The 27,070-nt window shown below is 40.1% G+C and overlaps 1 protein-coding gene across 3 annotated transcripts in view; it reads right to left on the bottom strand.

Annotated features, from left to right (window-relative positions):
- MAPRE2 (microtubule associated protein RP/EB family member 2) overlaps positions 1 to 27,070 on the bottom strand; it is a 73,795-nt gene that overhangs the window by 13,264 nt on the left and 33,461 nt on the right. For 2 of the 3 annotated variants that reach the window (XM_027890217.1, XM_027890218.1), the window contains exons 2-4: positions 25,349 to 25,476; positions 12,892 to 13,037; positions 10,764 to 10,977 (exon numbers count right to left, since the gene is read on the bottom strand). In XM_027890217.1, the coding sequence (XP_027746018.1) occupies positions 10,764 to 10,977; positions 12,892 to 13,037; positions 25,349 to 25,469 (481 nt within the window). In that variant the 5' untranslated portion in view covers positions 25,470 to 25,476. The remainder of the gene's footprint in view (positions 1 to 10,763; positions 10,978 to 12,891; positions 13,038 to 25,348; positions 25,477 to 27,070) is intronic. The other variant, XM_027890219.1, reaches the window with a different exon arrangement.

Raw genomic sequence — 27,070 nt, forward strand, 5'->3', positions numbered from 1 at the left:
CCACAGCGACCAAAAGATGAGTTTTGATCTGCTTAGGTTTTTCCTATTTCTTTTTAATTACTTGCACTGCAAATCTGCGAAAATATGGAACGACATCTTTACCAGCAAAAACGGCAATTAACAAGTGCATACAGATACTCTTTTTCCCAATGACTGTGGCACACAAATGCCCAAACAGAGGAACAGTTGAGTGCAAGGGTTTGCAGTGCTTTCACAGCAATCTCACAGTCAGTTCCTCCCACCTTTGTCTGCCTCTCCATCTTTCATCTCCTCAACTCTGGCTGTTTGATTTAGTCACTCAGCCCAGTACGTGAGTGCCTGGCCCACAGCCATCCCCCTTGCCTCAGCTCCCATCAGCACTGTACTCTGACTTAGCCTCTTCCATATTCCCTCCAACCAGGAATAAATTTGAAATGCAGCGGATAGACATCTGGTACAAAAACTGGTTTGGTTAAGAAGACAGAACACAAACCTAGCCTCCCTCAGACCTCTTTGATTTATTAAGCAGACGTGAATCAGAAGTCCTGCTCAGCAGCACCTGTGTTTATCACTGTTTCCTACAAATAGCAAAGTACAGCTGCCCAGATGTGCTGACAGGCTCCATCTCATTCTCCACCATCCAATCATGTTGACTCTGAAGCCTGGGCCACACAGGAGACAGCCCTAATCCAGCAAACACCCAGCTGAGCTCTGAGCTTTTTGCAGTTGACCAATCTCAGCGGAATGTGCCCTGGCTTTCTCAGCAGCCACCTTCTACCATACCCCTCCTAGCCAGCTGCTCCTCCCATACAATTACTTGATTTATAGCACACTACAAATTGTTCTAAGTTGTCATCTCCACAATGTATCACCAGTGTCAGACAATGCTTTAATAAAGAAATTAATTGTAAACCAAATGTAGCACAAAAAGGCATTACTAGGAAGAAACTGCCAGGAGAAGGAGAGACATATCCTATGGGGCTGTCCATATGACAAGACCGTGGAACTCACAGTCTCACTGACCTAAAACTGTGACAGCAGTTCACTGGAGGAGCTGAAAAGTGATGGGAAAGGAGAGCAGCAATGGGTTATTTAATCAAGCCTGCTTAAGCTTTCCTGATTTAGTCACAGGCTTCCCTCTGTAACAGGCATCTCCTCCCGCCCCGAAGGATAACTCTGTATTAACTGGGTCACGTAATGCCAACAGAACACAAACAACTTGATAATTCAGTTAACATGTGTAAACATTTCTGTGCAAGATGGCCATCCTCCTGTTCTATGCTCTTTTATATAAGGCAGATAAGAAAAAAAAAAAAAAAGTACAATGGTGATTTTTTTGGGTGGTTTTTGTTTGTTTGCTGTTCTTGAATTTTGTTTTGTTTCTTTTAGAAACTGGTGACTCCAATAGCTTCCACATCTAATTGTATACACAAACTCTTCTCTAGCAGATTTCAAATATTGTACACAGACTCAATAAGCTTGGGAAAATTCAGTGTTGTACATATGTCAGAAATTAAACCTTTTTCACATCATACTTAGACCAGCAAGGAGTAAATCATCTGTGGAAAAACATTAAAAATGCCAAGATCTTTTGGTGCTATTTCTTTCTTTAGAAAATTGCCTAAATTTGAGTACCCTGCCTTCAATGTTTTCTAGGCTAAGCCCATATTTTGACTAACTAAAAGTCAGCTGTTTCAGAGTAGGATTGCTAAGATGTTCTCAGAGCCAGAAAAATAATTTTCATTTGGATTAGCAGATAAACAGAAGAAAGCTAGTGCCAAAATACGAACGAAAAGCACACACGTAAAATAAAATCACTTTGACTCTAGCATTGTACTTGGGTCTCAAGTTATTTCATGAGTACTTGTATTACACACAACTGTATGTATACTAAACCAAAGAACTGATTATTTATTTCTTACTGTATTCTACACCTATAAGACACAGTTCAGGATATCAACTGAAAAGTAAATGCTTTAAAACAAGCTATTGCCCTTCAGATGCGAAACCCTGGCTGGTAAATGCAGCTCCCCTCTCTACCAACTGCCCTTGTTCTACCTGCACAGAAGCATTAGATAAGCTGTTCAGCTCTTGTAGGGCAGCATCCCTTGGCCTGTCAGCTCTTCACCATTTCTCCTGGGGAGTCATGGTGCAAGACCTAAGCAAATGGTGTTGTGCAGGACTGGCATATTGTTCCCTTTCATGCTCAATGGCCCTGTCAAGTGAGGTAGTTCTTTGTAGACCCTAGTACTGATCACAGAAAGCCCAGTCATCAAGTGCACAACTCTTTTTAACCATCAGAGGCAGCTGAGGACAGAGCAGGCACAAACTTTTAATCCCCAGGTATTCTCTCTAATTTGCAGCTGAGGGGCCCTCCCAGAGCGTGCAGAGCAAACCCACATTCCCACTGCCTGCGGACAGCGAGGGCTGGATAGCACCGATACACTGCATTGTACTCTGCCCTCCTTTGAAAACAACAAAGCCCTTTGAATTTCTGCAGCAAAGTGTTACTAAGCTTTATCAGGTCCAGACAAATCAAAAGAAATCCACTTTTGCTCCACTGCTCAGGATCTTAAATGAACATGATATTCCAATTCCAGTCACACAGATAAAAACCAGCTAAGTAGATACTTGATGGTATCGGCGACAGCTGGATAGAACTTAATTGCAACAAGGAATGCTTAGGGATTTCTAATTTAAAATTTCCTGGAGGAAAATAAAAAGCTTTACTGCACATTTATTCTGAAACATCAGTTTTAGAATCAGCTCAGAGGCAAACTTCTCCCATTCTCGTTGAAGCCTAATTTCATATAAGAATTAAAGGATGCTAGCTGGTAGAGTAGTGCAAAGTACTTGCCACAGCCAGATATCTAAACAAGAGATGAAAGATTTTGGTAGATCTTTCTTAATGACTTGCTGTTGAGCAATGGTTTTGCAGTCAATTAGTGCAATCGTGGAACAGCTTCTAATGCATTGCTCAGAGGGACTATATAATCCAAGCAGTTTAAATTCTTTCCAACATCATATCTTCTATGACAATATTTATATATAACCCACATAAATATTCTGAGAAAGTACAACATTTTATACAGATATCTTATTTAAAAAATATCCAATAACCAGCTCTTTTCACCGACCAGTGAAAGAACTGCATTGTAACCAGCATCATAAATGTTTCCCATTACCAATTCCTTTTCAAGCTTACTGTTGATATTCAAGAAGAAATGCCAAGCCCTGCCCTGGAGAAGAATCACCCCTTGACCCAGAACATCCTGGCAGCCAACAGACTGGAACGCAATGTGGCAGGAAAGGATTTGGGCATCCTGGTGGGCACTAAATTGAGCATGAACCAGCAAGGCACCCTTGCAGCAAGGAAGGCCAACAGCCTCCTGGGCTGCATTGGGAAGAGCATTCCCAGCAGGCTAATTCTCCCTCTTCACTCAGCACTGCTGAGGCACATCAAGAGTGCTGGGTTCAGCTGAGGTCTCCCCAGTACAGGATAGACATGGATGAACCAGAGACAGTCCAACAAACACCGACAAAGATGACTGAGGGACTGGAGCGCCTCACATATGTGGAAAGTCAGAGAGCTGGGACTGTTCAGCCTGGAGGGAGTGCAAAGAAGATGCAAACGCTTCAGTGTTCCTTTCAGTGGCCCCCAAAGGATGGGAGGCAATGGGATCAAAATGAAATACAAGAAATTCCATTTAAATGTAAGAAAAAACTTCTTCAATCTGAGGACTATCAAATAATGGAACAAGCTATCCAGAGAGGCCAAGGGGTTTCCAACCCTGGAGATACTCAAAATGCATCTGGATTTGGTCCTGGGTAACCAGCTCTAGGTGACCCTGCTTTCGGCAGAGGGATTTTACTGGATGATCTGAGAGGTGTCTTCCCACCTTCACCGTTCTGTGAGAACTTGTGTTGACAGCACACTCTGATTTTAAGTCAACACAAGGCTCGAACTAGAATTTTTTTTCTAAACAGTATTGCAGTTGCTTCAATTAGTACCTGGATAGCTTATTTGTATCTGCCCATATAACTCTAGCAGAGATGAGAAAAGTAAATTCACAGGTGAAAGACAAATTATTCTGTTCTTCTACTCAAGTAAGTTAAAACGAAGCAGCTCTGAAATGCATTACGGATTCCTACCTGTGGTACTCCAGAAATAATCACTAGTACAGTATGTATCCCCTGCAGTTTCAGCTTCACTATTCTTTCTGCTAAAGACCTATGTTTTACAAACAGATGTAAACTTCTGCAATTTAAAACAGTGGATGCTGGCAATGTGCAGGTTTTGGGTACAACAAAGTCAGGCTGCACATTCCAGGCCTCTTTGCATCACAAGTGCAGTCTTGCAGTCGAGAAACTTACTTGAACGTTTAGGCAGAAATCTTCCTTGAAGCAATATAATTAATTAATATGCCATTAAATATTTATGTAAAATTTTCAAGAAAGCATGTGCATGAATATAGTGTGGACGTGCATGAGGACAGTGTGGAAAGCAGTGGAAGCCCTGAGCAAGCACAAGACTTGGCTGAGACCACACGAGTACTGCTTCAGTGGAATTCAGGAGTCACTCACAGTCTATTTTAGTTAAATTAAAGGATTTCATAAAGTGAATATTCCTGACTCATGCCACAGAAGAAAAACCAAACCCAACAAAAGGCCACAGAGCTAGTAATTTCTTCACAAGCTAAAGAAAAACTCTCCACCCCCTTAAACCAAATGAGTGACAACAGTAGGTAAATTAATATTCACATACACTTATTGCTGCAGCTATGCGAGGATGCAAGAAACTGCTCAATTTAGGGATGCTTACTGGCCTAAGTGATGACAAATGATGCTTAATGGGAATTACATGACCTCAGACAAAATCTAACTTGATTTTCAGAATCCCAACACACCGTGGTGCAGCTGCCTAATTATTTTGTGGTACTACCTTCCCTTGGGTGGCAGGACCATTCTGTCCCCTCAGCTCTTCAAATCTCTGCTGCTGCTGGCTACACTACAGTCTCTACATTGATCCTCATTGCCAGACAGTTGGCAAAGCTAAGTGTGTAAGAGTACTTGAAACTTTTACAATTTCAACAGAACTATCCAAGCAAGAACTCAGAAGGGAGTCTACGTGTTAGATGAAAATGTTTTGTTGATGGCATGACTCCCTCAGTTTGTCTTAAATATAAGATTTGATAAATGGGAACTAACCAAACCCTTTCCCCCATCATAAATGAAGACTTTACTCTTCATTGGTTTAAAATAACCAACACATTAAAGGCAACTACTAATTGTTCTCAACTGGAACCCCTATTTTCTCTAGAAACATCTCCAAGCATGCAAGCATTCATCTGCAGTGGATGAAACCATTCCACATAGCCTAAACAGAGTAATAACAATTTAAAATTTGAAATGTTCTTAAAAGCCTTTATTTTCTAAATCCCACTGTCTGTTTAGTTACAAGGAAAAAGCAGTCTCAAAATGAAAATCTGAAGTAAAATCTGCTATGAAATGCATATTGAAAAATGAAAGATCATGCAAAAATCTGAGCAACATAAGCACTCAAACAATACCCATAGTACACTGAAAATTAAGAGCCTTTTCAGCACTGTTTTTCCAAATACAATCATCTTTCTAGAAAAAAGGCCCTGGCTCCTGCACTGCAAGCGGTATTGCCTTGTAGTCTAAATTCTCGAGCTCACTGGGTTTAAAAATTAAATTCTCCTCATGCTGGCAAGGGAGGTGTGTCTGTATTACAGCTGAGACACTTTCCTCTACCTCCCAAACTGGCACTGTCACTGCACATGCTGTTCCCATCAGTAGTACAATTCCTTGGCCTTGTATGAACTAGGCATGAGAAGGTTTTCAGTCTGTTGCACTGCAGCTCAGCCACGTTGTCCTGGAGCACCCCACCACTGTGAGCAGAGGCTGCCATCACCAACACCAAATGCCTGACACCTGGGGAAAAGGTAGCAAGGCTTGGTGAAAAGGAAAAAAAAAAAAGGCATTAGAAGGAGTTGTCTAGCCTCCCAGGAGTCCTAATGTATCACTAGCTGCTAAAATAGGGACTGGTTTTGTTGAGTATTTTTATCCCTCAAAATTAATTTCCAGCCTATCTGCCACAGCAGGCTATACTATTTCCCTAAAGAAAATCATTATTTTTCTTGTGCAATTGGCTCTTCGATGGTACATTATATATAAAGCATTCATGCACAAACAGTTCATTCTGCCCTGGTTATTTTCCCTGTCATAGTGAGTATTTTTAGCCCTCATGTGATCCTCCAATATTTTCCAGCTCTGCTTTAGTCATCCTGCTCTCACTGAATATTTCATACTAAAAAAAAGCTTTTACATCTAAGAACCTCTCACATTTTTAGTTTACATGTAAATAATTGATTTTATTAAGCTGTCTTTTACACGTGTATTTTTAACACCCCATACCCCCACACAAAATAGTGCTCCATGGAGATCTGCTCTGACATACAGGAATACTTACATAAGACACTAAGCTAAAATCCTGATAACCTGATCAGTATTTTCAATTTTGATCAGATGAGGCTTTTTCCGTTATTTCCCGCAGGGAGCATCAGAACTGGCACAAACAACAGTGCCCTAATATTTTAATCTTGTACCGTAATTTTGACTGTACATCTGTAGGCTGTTTACCACTGCATTAGAGAAGAGCTGAGGCTGCCAGAGATCGAAAGTCGGCTCAGGGCTGGCAGATGGCATTATATCTCAAAGCAGCTGTGATGCTGCTGGCAGAGAGCCTACAGCAGTGGTCTGTGCTGCTGGCTCTGCTCCTTGAAGGAGGAAAACACCCTAATTCACCCAGCAGGGAGCTGCATTTACCTGGTGAATCCTCGCTGCTCCTACTCGTTCTAGAAGCCGACTCCTACACATTACCAAACCCACCCTCCCACCCACGGTACCACCGTCAGCTCGGCCACAAATCGGCTCTGTCTGATGGGAAGGGACGAGGCAATGCGAGGGTGGCACAGCAGATTAGTCGTAGGGTCCTATTTATCCTTCCATTTCCGAGCTGTATTATCCTTGACCTGCGCTGACTCCCCAGTAGGATCACCTTTGGAAGGGGAAGGCTGCTGGCCTGCTCCCTGATTAACACCAACCCCAGTGCATTTTCAGATCTCTTGAGTTTTGCCTTGTTTTAAAAGCATTTTTTTTTTAATTAAATAAAGACTACACTCTGCATTTTTAGAGATACAGGTAACTATCCCTGTACCGGTCCAGAAAGCAAATACCTGATACTATGGGGTCCTGTCAAGCTTTAGTGTCTACTAAATACCAAAAATACTCATGCCAGTACCTTTTTGATAAGTTTTCAGAGCAGTCTTTAGGGATTTGACCACTTACTAACTGAAAGACATATCCTAGTCTACCTCTGAAAATACAGTGTTAGAACACAGTAGTTGTGAAGAGTTAACAAGATCAGCATCTCTTAAATCACTCAAACTGAAAACTCTGTCATAGGGCACTAGAAGAGTTATTACATGAAACAACAGGAACCATCTGAAATGCATATGAAATACTACTAGTATTACTAGCAGCTAAATAATTATTCCTTTAGAAATGTATACATTTGATCAATTTAGAATATTTTAAAGTCTGCCCAAACCCCAAAATACAGTACGAATGAGTATCCATGTATCTGCTTGCTCTTGACACCAAACAAGAGATGCATACATATAGGCATGTCTACTACACACTGCTTAAAAGCTTTTGGATTATGACGATGATGATGATTTTCTCTCACAATTGCTTCATTTTGTTTTGTTAATGAACTGAAACAAGGCAGTACTAAGACTTCAAAGCTTCAGTGTTAAAATAGAGCAAATCACACAAATTAAAAATTACACCAAGCTGTGTGGTGTGGTCAACATGCTGGAGGAAAGGAATGCCATCCAGAAGGACCATGACAGGCTCGAGAAGTGGGCCCATGTGAACCTTATGAAATTCAACAAGGCCAAGTGCAGGGTCCTACATCTGGGCTAGAGAAATGCCAAGAACAAATACAGGCTGGTTAGGGAAGGGATTAAGAGCAGTGCTGAGGAGAAGGACTTGGGGGTGTTGGTGGATGAGAAGCTCAACGTGACCCAACAATGTGTGCTTGCAGCCCAGAAAGCCAACCACATCCTGGGCTGCATATTATGGCTCCTGTAACAACTGTAATGAATACTCTTCGTGCATGTGTGCAAGACAGAAGCACACCTTTTATGGCCATTTTCCAACTACCCAGAACTTGCTCCCATATCATTCCAATTTACTCTCAAATGGCAGGAGATGAGGCACACACAAGTTTGCAGATGCATAGAAAACTCCTCCCAGAGTGTCCTTTGTCAACAGGCACCCAGTAAGGGCTCTCATCCTGTCAAACAACCAGGTCACCTGATGCAGTGAGGTGAGGCACAAAAGCACAATATATCAGTATTGAAATGAAAATGTGCTCAGCCAGAAATCAGTAAACCTAGGAATGTCTGACACCTAACTGAATGAGTCCTGTTCTGAAACACCAGCAGCAAGAAAAGCTGGAACTCTCATTTCACACAGCGTTATCTAATGTCTATACCCCCCATCTTCAGCTCAGAATTTGAACTAGTGTTCTGTCTGTCATACTTCTGGACATGAGTTAAGAATTATAAAGGAATCTTTTCATGAAGAAGCTAACTCTCACAGCCATAGGATCTTACCAAAACTCATCACACTATCTCAGTTGTCCTACTCCAATCCAAAGGCTGGGAAGGCACAAGGACGTGCTCTTCACTACAAACACCACCACAACACAAGACAGCATTATCCTCCATATCAGCTGGCTGGTTCCACTCCAGTAACTACTCAATTTCTGTAGGATTGTCACCTCCACAGCTTTAATTTGGATGACATATTTGTGACTTTGGTAAAAACAGACCATCTGTAAGAAAAATTATCAAGCATGGTAAAGTCTGGTTTTAATAAAAGTGTCTTTTCCAGTTTCTCCCCTGGACAATAACTTGACATTAGCACTTGGGTTTTCTGTTTTCAAAGGGGGTGCAAGACATCACATGGGAAATTAGAGTGTGCCAGGCCCTGAAATGCAGACCTTCAGGCACAAGACGATGCAAAACAAAGATGTAAACAAGCTTTAGAAGCCCAGAGCAGCACTGGCCTGCTATTAGGTGCTCCATTTCCTGGAAGCACTAATGAGCTGAAGGCAGCCGGCCAAGTATGCCCCACTTTGACGTCAAAAGTGATCAGAGCAGAACGCTGAAATCTGGGTATGATTCCAGAGCATAAGCCAGCCTAAAACTGAGGGTCCCTCACACCCGCCCCTTCCCTTTGCCAATGGCACGTATCCGAGCCCATGAGAAGACAGGTCACAGAATTAAAACCAACTAAATATAAATCCTTATTTGACGAATGGGTTAGCATAAACCCAGGACAAACCAATAAAGGAATTAAGTGTGTGTGCATGTGTTTTTCTGCATGCACAAACGTGTGTGCATATAGGCCATCGACCCAAGTAACACTTGTTTAGAGATCCTATTTTTTTTTTAATATTAGCTGCTCTCCTGTTCACTTAGTTCTCAGTTAACAAAAATGGCATCTGCTTAGTGCCTAATCACACCTATATTACATGAACACCAAAGATCAGGTTTAGTCCTTTAGCCTGTTCCAGAAGCACTGTTGCGGTTTAACCCCAGTAGGCAGCTGAGCCCCTACAGCTGCTCTATCACTGTCACCTACAGTGAGATTGGGAAGAGAATCAGAAGGGCAAAAGGGGGAAAATTCATGGGTTGAGATAAAGACAGTTCAACAGGTAAAGCAAAAGCCATGCAAACAATTGAAATTTCCCATGGGCAGGCAGGAATTAAGCCATCTCCAGGAATGCCGCACTCTGTCACCCATAATGGTGACTTGGTAAGAAAAACGCTGTAACTCTAAACATCCCTCCCCACTTTTCTCCTTCTTCCCCCAGTCTTTCTTGCTGAGCATGAAGCCATGTGGAATGGATTATTCATTTGGTCTGTTGGGATCAGCTGTCCTGGCTGTGTCCCTTACAAATTTCTTTTGTACTGCCTGCCTGCTTGCTAGCAAGGCAGCGTGAGAAACTGGAAAGGTCATGAAGCTGTAAATACTGATCAGCAATAATTAAACATCTAAAACTTAGCACATACAATATCCTATGAAGAGACTAATCTCCATCCTAGCAAAACCCAGTAAAAACACAAAATAAAAAGTTAGAAGACTGAGGCATCTTTGAGAAGGAGCAATAGTTGTACTTTGTTAAGAGGACGAGCATATCCAAACAATAAACACATATAAACACAAAAATAAGTGAACGTTTTTCCTTCTGGTCAGCCCTTAGGATTTGGAAGCATTTTGCTCACCATAAAAATTAAAAAATAAATCAACCTGTGCTAGCAATTTCCTGTAAAAGTGGAGGTGTGAAAGACAAACACACTCCATTTAATGTTGGTGAATACACTTACACATACCACATTCAGCAACAAGATGGTTAAATGCCTTTGTCTCCACCATCAGCCATTACTACAAACCACATCATTTATATCAAGGATTCAGTGGAGGAGTCAGGCTGGGCCAAACTGGAGTGCTCGAAGAGTTAACTTTCTGACTAACTTTCTGACGTGTCAAGATGCTAAGCCAAAGAGAATGCTACGCAAAAAGAATGGCCTAGCCCACACATTTTTAACTAGTATTTATGTAAAGTGGATCACAGTTTACAGTTGTCTTCAGAGACGGAAATGGAATTCTTTAAAATGCAAACATACCTGCAGTTGGAGAGTTTGCATGGTGAGACTTTTTGGGCAGGTTGAAGATCTGTTCACCAGGATCTGGTGGGGGAAGAGCATCTTGGCCTTGTCGAGCTTCCACAGGATCATACTCCTTCCCATCATAGTTAGCATCAAAGAACTTCTTAAACCATTGAATGAAATCTAAGTTGTCTTGGAAGCGCCCTTTGACCAGTTTTTCCACAGGAATTACCTGAAAGGTAGAATAAAGGTTCCAATAATCCTTTCAAAATATAAACATTACATATATACACTCATTTGAAAACAAATCTACTAACTACATCAGCAAATATTCCTCTGCCATTGTTTCATTCCTAAAAGAAATGGAAATATGGTTAATTCGCAAGTGCTTGTAAAAAATGAAAACAAAATAAAACAGAGACCCAAGCTCTGAGGTAGCTGTACAGTAGGTGTGTGTAAGCCTTTGGAACTGCTGTTCTACTCCCTTCTGATTGCAGTGACAGCCATGATGAATGACACTGTTCTGGGAGTAACACTATATTCAGCCAGCTAGGGATTTCTGGTTTTAATGGACATGCTACAGTTGGACATACTAAAAACGAACAATTCTTCAAAAAGTACAGTCAGGAGTTCCTTGCTCTCTGTCCTACTGTTTGAACTACAAAAACCAGCAACTTTTCCAAGACATGCTAAAGTTGAAACCAACCTACATTTTGGTAGCACGTGTTCATCAAAGGAACTAACCCTGAGGTTTTAACATTGTAATTTTTTTCCATTCCACACATAGCTATACATAGAACAGTCTGTGGACGTGCAGAAGTTCACTATAAAGTTCTAGTAAAACATGGAAAGACTATGAGGACATCTCCATACCCATATCTTGCAAATTTTTCACAGACATGAAACCTCCTAAAGGTGCCCATGGCCAATTATTACAGCGCTCAAGGTTCCCAGACGCCGTGGGCAGACAGGGACTACAACTGCAGGAGAGCTGCCCTGCTTTGCTTAATTCATGCAGCTGAATGAAGAGCCAAGTTAGATGGATATTAATGCCTCTTGAATGCATTCAATTTTCAGCTGAAAAAAGGTACCTCAACCCTTTGCAATTTTCATTTCTTCTTCAAGGTTAAGCTGATTGTACAGCATTTTACAAATCTACAAGAATTAACACAGCAGTTTGCATGTCTTTCCAGGTTGTTCCATTTGTATCTTAATTCCACATTGAGAAGATACAGTTAAGTTTGCTCCCTACAGGAAAATTGACAATGTTCACTATATTAGACTTTCCAATGTTTCACCAGCAAATCACACCATAAATAGAAGCATCCATAACATTTCGTGAAACGAGGGGTTTGCAGTGCTTTATAAAAGTCTTATGGGACTTCCTACTAAGACTGTTTAAATTTCAGAACAAGGCAACACTAAAAGCCAGAGCAGAATCTTAAAAGGTTGTACAGGTAGTGCATCAGTGTAAAACTGTAAGAATGACAACATAATTTTCATTATTTGTTTTTATCAACACAGTAATTTATACTGGTGAGTCTATCAAACTCTCACATTCAAATATAAACCAAATATTGTATGGCTGAACAAGCCATTTTCTCTGAGACTTCCATTTTTACCTTTACAAGATCACATGTGCTGCCTGACCTATTAAATCACCAGGTAAATTATTCCAGTTTTTGAATAATTTGAATTCCTTAAGCTCTGCTTTGGACAAAAAACATGGGATACTTACAAGAATAAAATTTTTTTAAGTTATTTTGTTGGAAATTAGGTCACCAGTAATTTTACTGTATCTCAACATTAAGATTCGCTGATGAAAGTAATTTCCAACACATGACGCTTAAGCAAAAGAGTCTCTGATATTAAGATATAATGAGTTAGGCTGCACAAAAAGCAGAAACATAGACTTAGTTTTCAATTTGTTCCTAAATGGAGCACGCCAAACTTATTTGTTCTTGGCTAAACACCCTTTTGAGATGATGAAAGGTCAAGAACGTCTTCATATATAACTTGTAACTCCAGTAAATGTTGAAAAAATGGACTTTCAAGTATTCTGAAGTTTCTTTCCCCTATTAATTTTACCCAATTTATACAACTTTTGAAATGTGTAGTGATTGAAATACAAATACAGAATGCCTACCTTATCCACATTCATTCTTTTAAATGATGCCTGCAGAAGTTTGAAGTTGTGAATGTACTCATGCTCCAGCTTTGCTTGAAACTTTACTTTCTTCAAGCTAATGCACCCTGGGAACAACATGTCCATGAACTGGCAGTAAGCTGCTCCTATAACAAGAGAACGCATTGACGTTAATCCAGATGCACCCAGCTAAGACCAAATGGTGTTTAATGTCATTAGCAGAAAGCATGAGCAGAAAGCAACAGTGCTGAAAAGTCCCTGCTGTAATTCAGCCTAACACTGCGCACCCAAGATCTCCTTATCTAATGTACATCAAGCAGTGTGACATATTAAAGTGGTTCTTTTCCATTCAACCTGAACACATGATGCCCTGTTGTGTAGCATCTGAGGAATCACCGTGACTAATGCAAAGTAAAATGGATGTTTTTGGGAGTCCCTATACAAAGCAGGAGTGTCCATACGATGAGAAGATCACAGCGAAAAAGAGAATCTCTTAATAAGCTTCCTCAGTCCTCACAGTCCCCTGAATTCAAACAAGCCAAGGTCATCTTTCTTCTGGCACTTGTAGCCAAATGCCAACCAAGTCCAAGGCAATCATCTAAGATTATATCAAACCATGATTCAAAAAATATTAATTGCAATGTTCCACCTTGTTAAAACATACTAGCCAGTTGCCACACCTCTAAAACGAATACCCCTGATTTTCATCCCCTGAGAAAAGCATTTAAATAAGCTGACTTTAGCAAAGTCCACCCTCAGATTTCAAAGCTGGGCTGCCAGCTTTAGCTCCCACTCAGAACAGTAAGGGTTCTAAGTTCAACTTTGATGATGCTCTGAACTCACATACTAGAGGGTAGGGGTGTGTATGTATAACTAAACCAGCACACAGCAGCAAGTATATGGAAAAACTTCTAACCAGCATACTGAGTATAGCTAACAGAGACAGCATTTCTTGCAAACAGGGAGCTTCCTCCTACACCATCTTGCTACTGTCATTTGCTAAGTAAGTTGACACACTCCAGTGTTTAGATCAAGGATGAAAATGTTTGAGGAAATCGGAGGAAAAACAATTTCTGTTCTTCTTCAGAAGAGCTTTCTACGAAAAGCTTTATACTCAGCAAACATTCAGGGAGGTCCACTGCTGGAGCAGAGGGCTGTAGAGGATCCAGGCCCTGTGCTTGAGCATACAGGGCAGGGAAGTGATTGCCTGATTACCCCTGACAAGTTCAATTTCACTTCCACAAAAAGGACTGTTGTGCATTTAGTGCAGATCAGTTTTGACAAACAAGTGCCCAGATCTCACCCAAAAGTTCAGCCCAGTATCAACAATGACTTTTATCAAAAAAAACAATTCTGGGTGCTCACACAGAAACCAAATTAACAAAACAAGACACCTGGCTTGCCTAGTTTTACAGGAGAACCAAAACCGACTTGAACTTTAAGTCACTTTTCTCCACTATGCATATGTTTTGACAGGACCAACTTCACGCATGAGATAGTTCTCCTCCTCTGTACTCAGTCAGCCATCATATGAAGGGCTACAGATCTCATAACTTCCCAAAGAGAAGCAGACTTTAAGAGTAGGGCCCAAAAATGTTCTCAAAATTACTGATACAAATTTTGCTAAGGGACTTACCAAGATCAAGTTTTAATGCTGAAAACCACTGCCATTAAAAAAAAAAACAAAAAAACCCAACCAACCAAACAAACAAACAAAAAAAAAACACCACACCACAACCCAGAACATTTTCACATTGCCTAGCTTTTTGGGGAAAATGGTAATTAAAAAATCTAGTTTTCCAAGGACACCTTGTGCTTAGCTGTTTGCAGTGGTCTTGATATGATCAGGAATCATAGTAAAATATTCCCTAAAGGAAAAGGAGCCTTCTGGCAAGTTACAAGCATCAGACAATAAATTTGCATCTTCTTATTGAAAACTACAAAAACACAATCATTTATTCAAAACTCATCCTTAGCAAGAGAACTGGTAAACACATGGCAATGGAAAAATTACATTACAATTAAAAGCATGGATATACAGATAAAGCATGGCTCGACTACACTTATTACTGCTTAATTTAATGCGAAAGGATTATTATGCAATCATTTAATGTTATAAATTGAATTTGTTCCTAACTCTGTCCTTTCATCCTCCCCATACCTCAATTATAAGCTTTACCCTGATATCTAAGTAATTGCCTGGAGGCCTTAAAAATGCACTGCACAACCTTTCATCTAGATCCTTTTAGAAAACTAGAAGCCCAAAGTGTTCACATGAGATTTTTCTCCTTCTGCTGGTTATGCAAATTCCTTCTGCGTGCCTTTAGATAGAGTCTCTCCAGTTACGGTACTTCCCTGTGTTTTCTTCCCATCATGCTGGCAGTTGCTTCTGTGCCTCTGCCAGCCAGGAGGTGGTCCTGGGTCTGCACAGCACTCGAGGGCAGAAAACACTGGACTGCGTCCACATGGCAGCACAAACCTGTTCCCTGACACAACGCTGGAGCTGGCTGCTGGGCTGTTTCCCCCACAGGAGGATTTTATTACACTGGCAAACACAATTCATTAAAACACTCCTTTCCTGAAGAGCAGAGGCAACACACCAACACGGACTGAACTAAACACTAAGCTACAAAGAGAGGAAATTCTTTGTGACTCCAAAGAGGCAGAGACCTGCCTACCACAGCAACAGGAGAAAGTAAAATATCATTACAGTCAGCTGGGACTACCTGATTTTGGGCATGGAGGTTATGTATGTATTTAATATTATATAGGTATTTATTTATAATTAAAATTTTACTCCCTAAAGCTTGTAGCTGTCAGATTGCATTTAAATGGGAAACATCAGCACAACAGAATGGGGACGCTACTCTCTCTCTACACTGCCCATGGCTGAGATTTCCTTGAGGCAGCAGAAAGAGCAGCCCTACTTAAGTGATGCAAGACTGCAAGACCTTTACCTTACACAGTGTATACGTGCAGCCCTCTGCATATGGGACGGCACTTCAGGCCTATCCAATTTACTATACAACTGATGTTTCAATGCAGGTGCACGAGAAAGGAATATTTGTAATGGAATACAAAGAAAATGACAGTAGAAATAGTGACATTGCGGCTTGTGACGTACCTTTTGCATGATTTACACAGACAAAAAGATTACGCTATTATATTTTATTCAGTATTAAAAAACTTCCCTACATTTTCTGGAAAAAAAAATAATAAAAAAACCCCTAACCCAACCCAACTCAACCCAACCCACCCCTCCCCACTAAAAAATAAGAAACCAAAAACCAAGACACCTAAACCTTAGCAAATCTGTACAGAAAAGTTGAAAACACACTACCTGTCCAGAATGGCTCCCACAGTAAATCTATCTCTATGACCAAAAAACTTTTATATGCATGAACATGCACATACAGACAAACAGGAATAATTTGACATCTACTCAAATGAAAGATGAAAACTACAGCTGGAGGCACTGCAGAAGAGGGATCAATGGTAAAAACCTATAATCCATTATTAACTAACAAGCAATTTAGAATCACTGGCTAAAATTCCTTTTGCGTTTTGGTCTAGAATATTGATGTGGCCATTAGTTACAGAAGATATTCACAGGCCAGACCAAAACAAGCCTGCAAACACGGCTGTGCTGAAATTCCCCCCCCCAAGCAGTCACTATTTTTAGCCCCATTAGTGAGCAGAAAGAGCCCAGCAGCATCACGGGCTTTGCAGGTGTTTGCGGGGCATCCCTGGCTCAGGGCAGAGCAGGCAGCAAGTGGAGGGAGGGGATGGTATCCACCAGGCTGGGCAGGCAGGCAGCTGCCAGAGGTGGTGAAAAGATGCTGAGGAGAATTCAGATACAAAAGAACAAACTGAGAATTGCAAAGGTGGTTTTTTAAATTATTAAACTTCAAGAATTTTGCCACATGCAGTGGTAAAGCTGAAAATAACAAATCTGTAAAAGCAGAATATTTTACAGCATTTTCAGAGTTGTAGATAATCTTTCCCCAGTCCCTTGTAGTAAGCAATGATGAACTAATTTTAGCTTCTGTCCTATGCTTCTTTTTCCCTGCTTCTATGTTACCTTCCCAGACTGTCCACACTGGCTTAATATGCTCTGAAGCATATGCACTCTACATCATTACAGATTTTTGGTTTTTCTCCTCTCTCCTCCACCCTCTGGAGGTTGATGAATCCATAAATGAAAGAAGTATTTTCTTGACAATTAAAAATACTTCTGCTTCTGAATATTTAAAGAAAAAAGAAATTAAAGGAGGTAACAATGAAGACAAGAGAATCCTATTTGCAACAAGTTTTCACTGCTCAGTGAAACTCCTGGATTTCAGATTAGAGACCTGAAACCAAGATTACACCCTTGATTTTCTTTAGCATTGATGTTTATATACTTATAAATGAAAACATTATTTGCAAACTAACTACTTCTAATATACTATAGTTAGAACTTATTATGCTAATAAATATTTAGTAGAAACACTATAATATAAGCTTAGGTATTGCCAATATGTGTGTGCCCTATGCAAGGTAGGCCAGTCCTTCACATCAAATGTGAAAAGACTATATCCCTCCCTGCTCTTCCCTGCAGTGTGTGGGAGCAAGATCCCAGAAAGTCATGTAAAACCACACCGGCCAAGAAAGGGCTCACGAAAAGACTGGGTCTGGCTGGGGCAGGGTTTTTTTTAATTCTGATACTGCAATCACAGCAAATAGAGATGAGTTCTACACTAGAAATTTGGTATAAATGCTTTATTACGAATTTTGTTCTAAAATTACATACAATTTAAGTTTAAACCTTTTAACCAGGCCTAAGTTTGATTTCCACATACCCAGTTTTTAAAAAAATCCCATCTGGGAAAAAGGTTGACTGTACCTTTTTTGTGTAATTCATTTTGTTTGTTCGTTTGCTTTATTAAAATATTTTTCAGATACTATAAAACACATATCCAGTCATGTGAGATACAAATCCCTTCAAATTATTCATTCCCTCCAAAGCTGCAACCACCTCATCACGCATTTGGAAAATACGTGATGATTTGTATGTCTATTAGTCATCAGTACTTCAGTTCGCTATGGTTGCTAATGCTGGGAAACTGCACACACCCCGTATTTCTGTTGCTGAGACAACAACAATAATAAAAAAAAAAGAAAAAAAAAAGGCACAAAAAAAAAAAAAAAAAGGCTGTGACTTGCAAGGAGCACACGTGACCTAAGAGTTTTCATAAGAAAAGGGGAAAAAACCCCCACAAATGCCAGCAACCACTGTTTACAGTACAGCAGCACTCAGGTTTGTCTTCCACCTCAGGCATTCTAGACTTGCTTCCTTGGGAGTGACATGAAGGCAAGCACAAAGCAGTAGGTTTCTGACTTAACAGATTTTCATTTAGATTCCAAATATGGATGTTCTGTTATACCACACAAAGTGTTTTTTTTAAAAAATGGGCAATGAAGGTGGTGAAGAGTCTGGAGCACAAGCCCTATGAAGATACTGAGGCTGAGGGAGATGGGATTGTTTATCCTGGAGATAAGGAGGCTCAGAGGGGACCTCATGGCCATGTACAACTACCTGAAATGAGATTGTAGCAAGGTGGGGGTCAGTGTTTTTTCCCATGTAATAGGATGAAAGTAAACAGCCTCAAGTTATGGCAGGGGAAGTTCAGACTGGATATTAGAAAAAATTTCTTCACAGAAAGGGTGATTCCAGCATTGGAACAGGCTTCCCAGGGAAGTCGTGGAGTCACCATCCCTGGAGGTATTAAAAAAATATGCAGACGTGATTCTTTAAAGAGCCACTGTATGGTTTAGTAGTAGACTTGCAGTGCTGGGTTAGCTGTTGGACTCCATGATCTTAAAGGTTTTTTCCAACCTAAATGATTTTATGATTCTGTCTGTGAGCATAAAGTCGTGTTACATACAGTCACATCTTTAAGAGATGGCCCAATTTGTGCTGAGCACTCCACTGGAGGCCATGGTCTTAAAAATCCTATTTGCAATTCCAGCAGCACCTATATGACCTAGAATATAGGTTTCTTTGTCCAATTAACTGCTCCTTGCCTGCCCCCGAGCCCCAGTTTAAGAAGTTTCAGCCCACATCAATTTACCACCTACTTAGTTGCAGAGAAGCAAGCATTTATGGGTCTATGCATCAGTCAAGACACTCTGCCCTAGTTTCACTCTTCCCAGCAACAATCTTGGAAGGGAACTTAAAAACCCCTAAAATAGATGCAGACTAGAGTGCAGCACAGTACTCCTGCTCACAGTTGCCTGAGCACAGCTGCCCCGATGAGGGCAGAGTGAGTGCCTGCATACAGATGGGAGCTTCCGAAAGCAGAGCTGGCACCACAGAAAACAGCCTACAAGAACCACGCACCTCCGACCAGCCTTACCAACAGCCACTAAGACACATTCATCTAAATGATATCTGCTTTCAAAAGTCCTTTTCCACACAGTTGGGGCACATGCGTGACGTAATGCAGAATATCCAGGGATCATCTTAAATAACGGATATTGGAGGGAGGTTTCCCCTGTATTAATTTGTGTTCTCCTTAAATATGTAAATTATTAAGCTGCTCATAAATTATACATAGTAGAATTTTTAATACTTAAATTTTTGGCAATTTATTTTGGAATTCATTAGTTTTTAAACAGGAAGATCAGAACAATCAGAACAGTTTCCATTTAACTTAAAATAGCTGCGTAACTCATCATGCCTTAAAAAAGTAGCACACAAAATCTAACAAGTTCTTTAAATCAGAGGGAAATCAAGCAACTGACTGCAAGTGAGAGCTATGAGTAATTAAGTAATTTTTAAAAAGTAAAAACCTTGTTCAAGTTCTATTCTTCCTGAATTCTTAATGAGTGACATTTAAAAAAACAAATTACTGGCTGAAAATCTCATGATACTGCTCTGTATGCTTCCTCAGAAAGTTTTGGAAATAATTTAAATCCAATCATTAACATCTATTGTACCCCTCTAATCCTAAACATCATATGGAAGACATTAGAAAGTCATTGACGCTGAGTATGCTCTATGTTGCATGACCTCAGGACAACATGCCAATTCCTTGAAACATGGCTTGGTTACAGAGTACAAATGGGATCAAGCCATGTTTTAATCGTGTTCCCAAGTTGCTCTAGAGACCCAGCCTTTTCAAGGCTGCAAACTGGGGAAAAAAAAAAAAAAAACAACAAAAAAAAACACAACCACAAACACCCAAACAAAAAAAAAACCCCAACAAACAAAACCACCAACATCGAAACATGCTTTGTCTTCTCAGCCACACCTAGCAGACTGGGCTGTAGAGAATCATGCTGGCACTAAATGCTCCAACAAAGTCCTATAATGCAGATTTTAGTAACAGACATGTAGGAAGTTACAGGTTAATGCAGGCACTGAGCAAAATACACCTTCTGAGACATGGAAACACAAATCTTATGCAGCTAACCCAAGGAACACACCATGTTTGCATATGTCTATATATATATACACAAATGACTTCAAGAAACAGCCCTTCTCACTGTCTCTCTGCCTGTACCTTCTTCTCCAGCCACCTCAGCCCTGCTCAAAAAGATCTTTCTTGTGAGGAGAAGAGAAGAGCTGGCTCGCATGGAGCGTTCCTCGGGAGGCAGCATTCCTGGCATACTGCTCCCTGCTGCTGCTGAGGGTCCCCAAGGCTGAGGGTGCTGGAAGGACAACAGTCACCTCACAAATGGATGCTGCCCTGCCTAGGGGCTGGTGTGCAGTCCCATGGTTCAGAGCCCCTGTACTCAGTCCCTGAGAGCAGAATACCACGGACACCCTCCACAAGCCAGGAACAACCTCCTCCCTTGCACAGCACCAATTGCAAAGGACAACAGCCTGCAGAGGCTGCGGTCAAGTTCTCCCCCAGATCCTGAGCCAGAGAGGCAACACAAAGTCAAAGAACGACATCTGTCCTATCATCACACTGCCTGCTTTCCTCCAACACCAGGGTGGTGGAGGAATGTATGTATAAAGGGTCTAAATAGTATGTATAATGTACATAATGTAAATGATGTAAAATCTAAATGTATGTATAAAGGGTCTAAATAGTTCCACAGGAGGAACACCAGCTGAGATATAGGACAAGCGAGAGCAGTCACCACATGAAAAATTCCCTGTGGCAACACCCAGGACATCTGTAGAGAAAGCATCACAGTCTTAGATCTGAAAATGCCAAACCACATGTTTGCTTTATAATACGGTCATTTATTAAAAGGAAAAAAACAACCCCACATTTAATCCTTGATCCTTGCATACAAATCCTCAAAGACAGAAGGTCTGTATGCACTGAGGGCCAGACAATTTGCGAGTTTATAATTCTACTGAGAATTTTCAAATGCAGCGAGGGAGGAGAGTCTTGTGTCTCCTTAACCTCAAAGGATCACACAAATATAGCTAAGACAAAAATTATACCTCCCTTCAGGCTGCATTTTCCTTTCTACACACATTTACCATTTCTAGCTTCCTTGCTCATTATACAGCTTGTATACATTATGTTGATTCTTTTTAATTCGTATGCAAGCCTTACACAGTCTCTTGCCTAACTCTTATTTTGAATATACTCTCATGCAGCACTCTAAGTCATGAAAAGCCCTGTAACACATTCACTTGGTATCCCCTATAGATGAAAAACAGCCTTAGTAAAGAAAATTCAGTTATAAGTTGTTTAGTCAGAATTCTTTTTAAGAAACTACTGTGTATTCATTACAGAAACAGCATGACTCCTAAGAAATAAGTAGTGTCATAATTCATATGAAACGCCTATTCCCCAAGCCTATGGGTTTTGCACATGGAATTCTACATTAAATCCACTCAGTTGTTCACTCCTATTTTTCATTGATATATTGAACTAAATGCTCCCAAGTCTAATGCCAATCTAAAGGCACTGCACTATGACATCAATTAAAACAACACTTTATAATAATTTCATGTTCACGTTAAACAACCTTCCAGGAAGCCAAGCTCAGAGACCAAAAACTGACAATATGACACTCACATATAGGAAAGAGAAATGCATTGCTTTGAGATGCTCAGAGAGATTTTCTCTGTTTAGTTGTCAAAACTAAATTACCAGAGGAGCTCCTGACTAAATTTAGATTCTCCAGGGCTGCATCCATCCATAACCTGGCTTTTTTGGCACATCACTACCACAGCAGGCATTCAGAAAGCTCAGGGGACACTGCACTTTGCTTGGCCTACTTAGGAGAGACAAAAACCACATCTAAGACTCCAAAAGAATACATATACTTTATGACTAAGCCAGCCTCTTCCTTTGCTGCTCCTTATCCAAACAGCTCTGTTCTTATAAAGTCTTTAGGAAAGGCAGAATGTCACATTATTCCTTCTTGCTTAAGCTCAGAATGTCAAAAATTATTGATAAATGCAGGCACCCATGAGATCTCACAGACAGGTGCTGAACACAAGTGTATGCCGTATCTAGGTTGCTCATACCTCCTAAAAGTAACAATTCAAATATTGCATGCCCCCGCCTTTCCTCTCCCACGTCTTCTGGCCTTGCATTTAGCTTTTTCTGGCATTCTGATTGCTCCTTATTAACAAAAACGAACAAGAATTGAATAGTCATAAAACAGCATGACTAATCTCAATGCTTTTTTCTAAAAGAAGAAGAAAATGTCCATACAATTTTACAGTAGGTTATAAAAAAATCAGTTACAGCAGCTCTGCAGCCCCCTATTAATGCTGTGAAATGCTTCATAGTTGTAAAGAGTTTCCCACATATTCCTTCTCTTTGAAGTCCTGGAGAAATGCTCATATTTTATGGAAACCAACGTTCATCTGCGTGAAAGCTGCCAATGATTCGAGGAACATCAGCCAAAGAATGCCAGAATGAATGAGTTAGATTGGCCGTTCTCAAACTGCAGTGCATACAATGCTTGCTGGTGCTCTGCCTATTAGTTGGCTGGTCATTTCTGCTACTGTTCCCTTAGTTTCCCTCCTGCAAACTATACTAGAAATATGCTACATAAAATACATCTACATTAAATAAACTGCTTTGAGTTTACACAGTAAACTACATGAAATGCAGAAAAATTCCTCAAGCCTCAAGCCCATCTGTCTTCAATCCCTACACATGCATGCCTCGCACTTGAGAAATGGACTATGCAGTCTCAAGGGGAAAGGTCCTAGTCCTAAGACTTCTGTGTTCTGGTGTCTGCAATCATCTATCAGTGTTTAGATTCGTCCGTTCAGAGAGTAAAGTCCTCTGGAACACAGGGAGAACTGTCCTGGAATGCTTCTTTAGATGATAAGGCACTACTAAAGCTCCTTCTGGATTGTAAAGAGCATCAACACAAAACCAGGAATGTGTAAGTATCAAGCTCGACAATCAAAACAAAATGGAGAAATGCAAGTTAACAGCTTTCACCTGTTAAGAATATAAAAGCATCAGGTAACAAAAGCAATCAATACAATCTAGGAAATTCTAAAGGATGAAAAGGTTTAATTTTATACAGAATAGAGTAAGAGCTGTAATGAGACCTTTTTTTAGTTTTTCCCTTGTGGTGTGTCCCAAAATCCTCACTGGAGGTCACAGAAGAAGTTGTATAAGAAGCTGTGTAATGAAATGGGACAGTGGATTTGTGACAGTTCCCATGCTTGCCTGCCCCACCCAGCTGAAGTCTCTCAATCTTATCTTCTTACATAATTTTAACTCACTGTATTCTGCTTAGTCAAAATTTTCTCAGATCACTTCTCCCATATTTTGAGAAACGGTTTTGGTGGGTTTTTTTTGTCTTAGTTGGTTTTTGGGTTTTTGTTTGTTTTGTTGGGGTTTGGGGAGGATTTTTTTTCTTCTTTTTTTTTTTTTTTTTTTTTTGGAAGCACAAACACATTTCACTTGATTGAGAACTCACTTCAAAAGCTTCCTTTCAACTATTTATGAGCATTTAAACAGCTACACAGGAACAAGTCAATAACTTGTCTACTATGCTTCCTGTTTCAAACAATGGCAAACACTGGGTATTTTGGGATGTAAACGTCCACTTTCTTGTATCTATCTCCTTAAGCGTGCCCATGCCTAGGTTTATATTTATCTATCTATATATAGCTACTCCCATATTTACATGCAGTTGCACACACATCCCTGTGTGAATATTGTCTTCACATATAATTCACCAAAATAAAATACTTAGGCTAACTTCCGGACATGTAAATATAGCAACAGCTAAAAATAACACTTCAATTTCAATTTTAATAATGGTTAAAATGATTATTTGTGATTATGTCTTTTGCTGTTCAGTTAATATCAGTTACTTACATGTACTTTAACCTGCACTTTTTCAACCTCAATTTTATGGCTGTTGTGAAAGGCTGAAGGCATGCAACCCTACTTCTGCAGCTGAAAATTGGTTTTTTTTTAAATTTTGAAGAGTAGGCTGTGAGACTATCAGCCTCAAAGGATTATCTGCACCTTTCAAGGAACATCTCTGAGACAGAAAATTTACCCAGAATGGTACGTAAATTCAAATATATGAACATAAGACCCTATTTACACATTTCATCTGGACCAGGAAATAATCAAAATGTAGCAATGTGATTCCTCTTTCACGTACTTAGAGCATTCTCTTCATAAGTAAGATATTCCCAGCAGATGAGTTGTCTGGAAGTAGCAATCTAAGTTAGATCTGCTCCAACATAAGAATCTTCAAATTTAAAAATCACAGTGGGGAATCAGAAAAAAATAATTCCCCAGGGGCATGTGTATTCTCAGTGAAACATCAGCCTTTGTCTGTGTCAGTTCTAGCCATCATCTAGTTACAGATCCTGTTGTTTAACACCTATCTTGCAGTTGCCACTTTGATTAACCAAAATGTCCAAAGTATTCAAACCATTAGCCCTTTTTTCAGGGCTCATTACCAAGTATACTTACAACAAGAATTCAGTTACATTTAAAGAGAAACAGGCAGATTTTCTTGACAAAGTTCTAAAGCCCTCACAGCAGCTGGAGGCTCATTTCACACCTGTGCTCTATTCCTGCACGTATAAGCAGGGATTTTAGCAACCTCACCAGGAAGGGAAAGGAGCCGGAGAATTTTGTTCATCTGAGGTGTTGGCTCTCATTTGTCTCCTTCTCAGTTATGTCCACTCTCCATTTGGAAAGATACTACCCCAGTAGCTTTAAAACGCAAAAGCTTATCACTGTATTCTTTTCTTGCTTAGCCAACCTTTTTATGACTTTTATGAATCTTCTGCTACATTTGTGCCATTCACCTCTGCGTTTGTTATGCTTTCCCAAGGCACCTTATCTTTCCGTGATTAACACACACGCAAAAACGCTTCCTTCGCACATACATTAGTCTCTTTTCTCAGAGTAACTGGTTCATGTCAAAGTTTAAAGTTATCTATTTTCAACAAATCAGAGAGGTTTTAAAATAAACACTTGTAGAGCATACTGTACTTTCTTACCTGAACAGAGTTGTTCAACTTTTGTGTAGTTTAAAGCTAATATATCATTAACCCATGCGATGATGTCATGTCTGCTCATAGTCTCTTGGGTTATAGAGGTAGAGTACACGTTGACCGCCATTCCCCAACTAGGAAAAAAAATAAATAAAATATTTTTTAAATTTTCGTAACTGTTTTCTGAATACAGTGAATACACATTTCCTGTTCAAACAAGGGATTAAAAAGGTGCAACGCTCACAACCCTCTCTTGTTTTTTGAGAGAGGAGGCTTAATTTTTGGGTTTTGATGATATGTAACCTCTTCAGTGTCCTCTTGGAATCTATGACCATATTTCTCCAGCTGTCACTGTGAACTTAAAGAACATACAAACCTACAGTAGTCTGCTTCATGCTAGTAAGGCAGAAAAAAAAAGAATCAGACATAGCCTAAAGACACATAGACAGGACCAGAGATCTGAGATTTTGTCACAGTGCTGCATGAATGCAGTGATATGACCTCTGTCAGTTTTCTGCCCCTGCAGGATGATCACGCTGCCTAAACCAATATTTAATTTTCAGATAACTACTAGATGATGCAGCTGTTTTACTTACTGGAACATTGATTTCTTACTGGGACAGGGGCCTTTTGCATAATTAATTCAGTCACAGAGTGAATACCAAGTAATCTTTGTTATCACTTTACCAACTTCTATCCTGAAAGTAACTGAAACTTGGAAAGCTGCTGTGGAGCCCAACTCCTCTAAACATTAAGAATATTTCCTCTCAGCTTCAACCCATTTGTTCTTCTGCCAACATTATTCTCTAGCTCTAATGGCTTTTTCCTCCCCAAAGCAGATTTCCTAATGCGTTAGGGACAGCACTCAGAGTCTGTCCCAGTGCCCAGGTAGTCTAGATTAAACAAATCAATTTGAGTCTCTTATATCAAGCCAGACATTCACTGACTGGTATTGCTAGCAGTCCTCCTTGAACAGACAGTTTCAAACTGTGTTGAGATAACATTTCACTGAGACCTTGGAAAATGGCACTCTGTGCTCAAAGTTTGCACAGCTACGTCATCTTATACAGATTCTTCTGGTTAACTGAGGTCCCTTCCTGCAAGTAGGTAATTCATAGTAGCTTAATCATCAGTCCCCAAGTATATGGACTAGAAATGAATACTACTGAACTTTATTCCTTGTAATCCTATCTCGGTCACATCTTTCTGTTGTTAGACATTACCAAGATAAAAGATGAGTATATTCAAGTTCATTTCAACAACAGTTTCAAAGAATGGAATCGAGATCATTCATGAAGAGAGTAAATGATGTTCCCATGAGTAACGGACTCCAGAAAGTCCACTAGGAACAATCTGAGCATGAGGTGTCTCAGAAACAATCAAACAGTCAAAGTTGAACAATTATTCTCAGAATATTATTCTTGGTTTGGTGGGAACTGCACATCTCCATTTCTAGTAATATCTGTAGTAACACCTAACTGTCTAGCTTTGGTGTCAATCCTGCCACCTCAGCCTTGGACCTCAACTTTTGCTCTCAAGAGCAAGATCTCCTATGTAGGATTCCAGGTCTCTATGGACTATTTCCATTCAGAATTTGCAGAGATGCAACCCTTTGAAACTTGAGAAACAATTCTGCAGAGAACACAAAGACATCGTTAGGCTGCTGGGGCAGCCTAGATAAAACGAGGGAAAAACCCACCCGCAGGAAACTTGACTCAGTAACTTGTA

This window comes from Empidonax traillii, unplaced genomic scaffold, assembly GCF_003031625.1.
Source record: "Empidonax traillii isolate 1590-97213 ecotype Southwest subspecies unplaced genomic scaffold, ASM303162v1 scaffold281:size1424471, whole genome shotgun sequence".
Taxonomy (NCBI): Eukaryota; Metazoa; Chordata; class Aves; order Passeriformes; family Tyrannidae; genus Empidonax; species Empidonax traillii.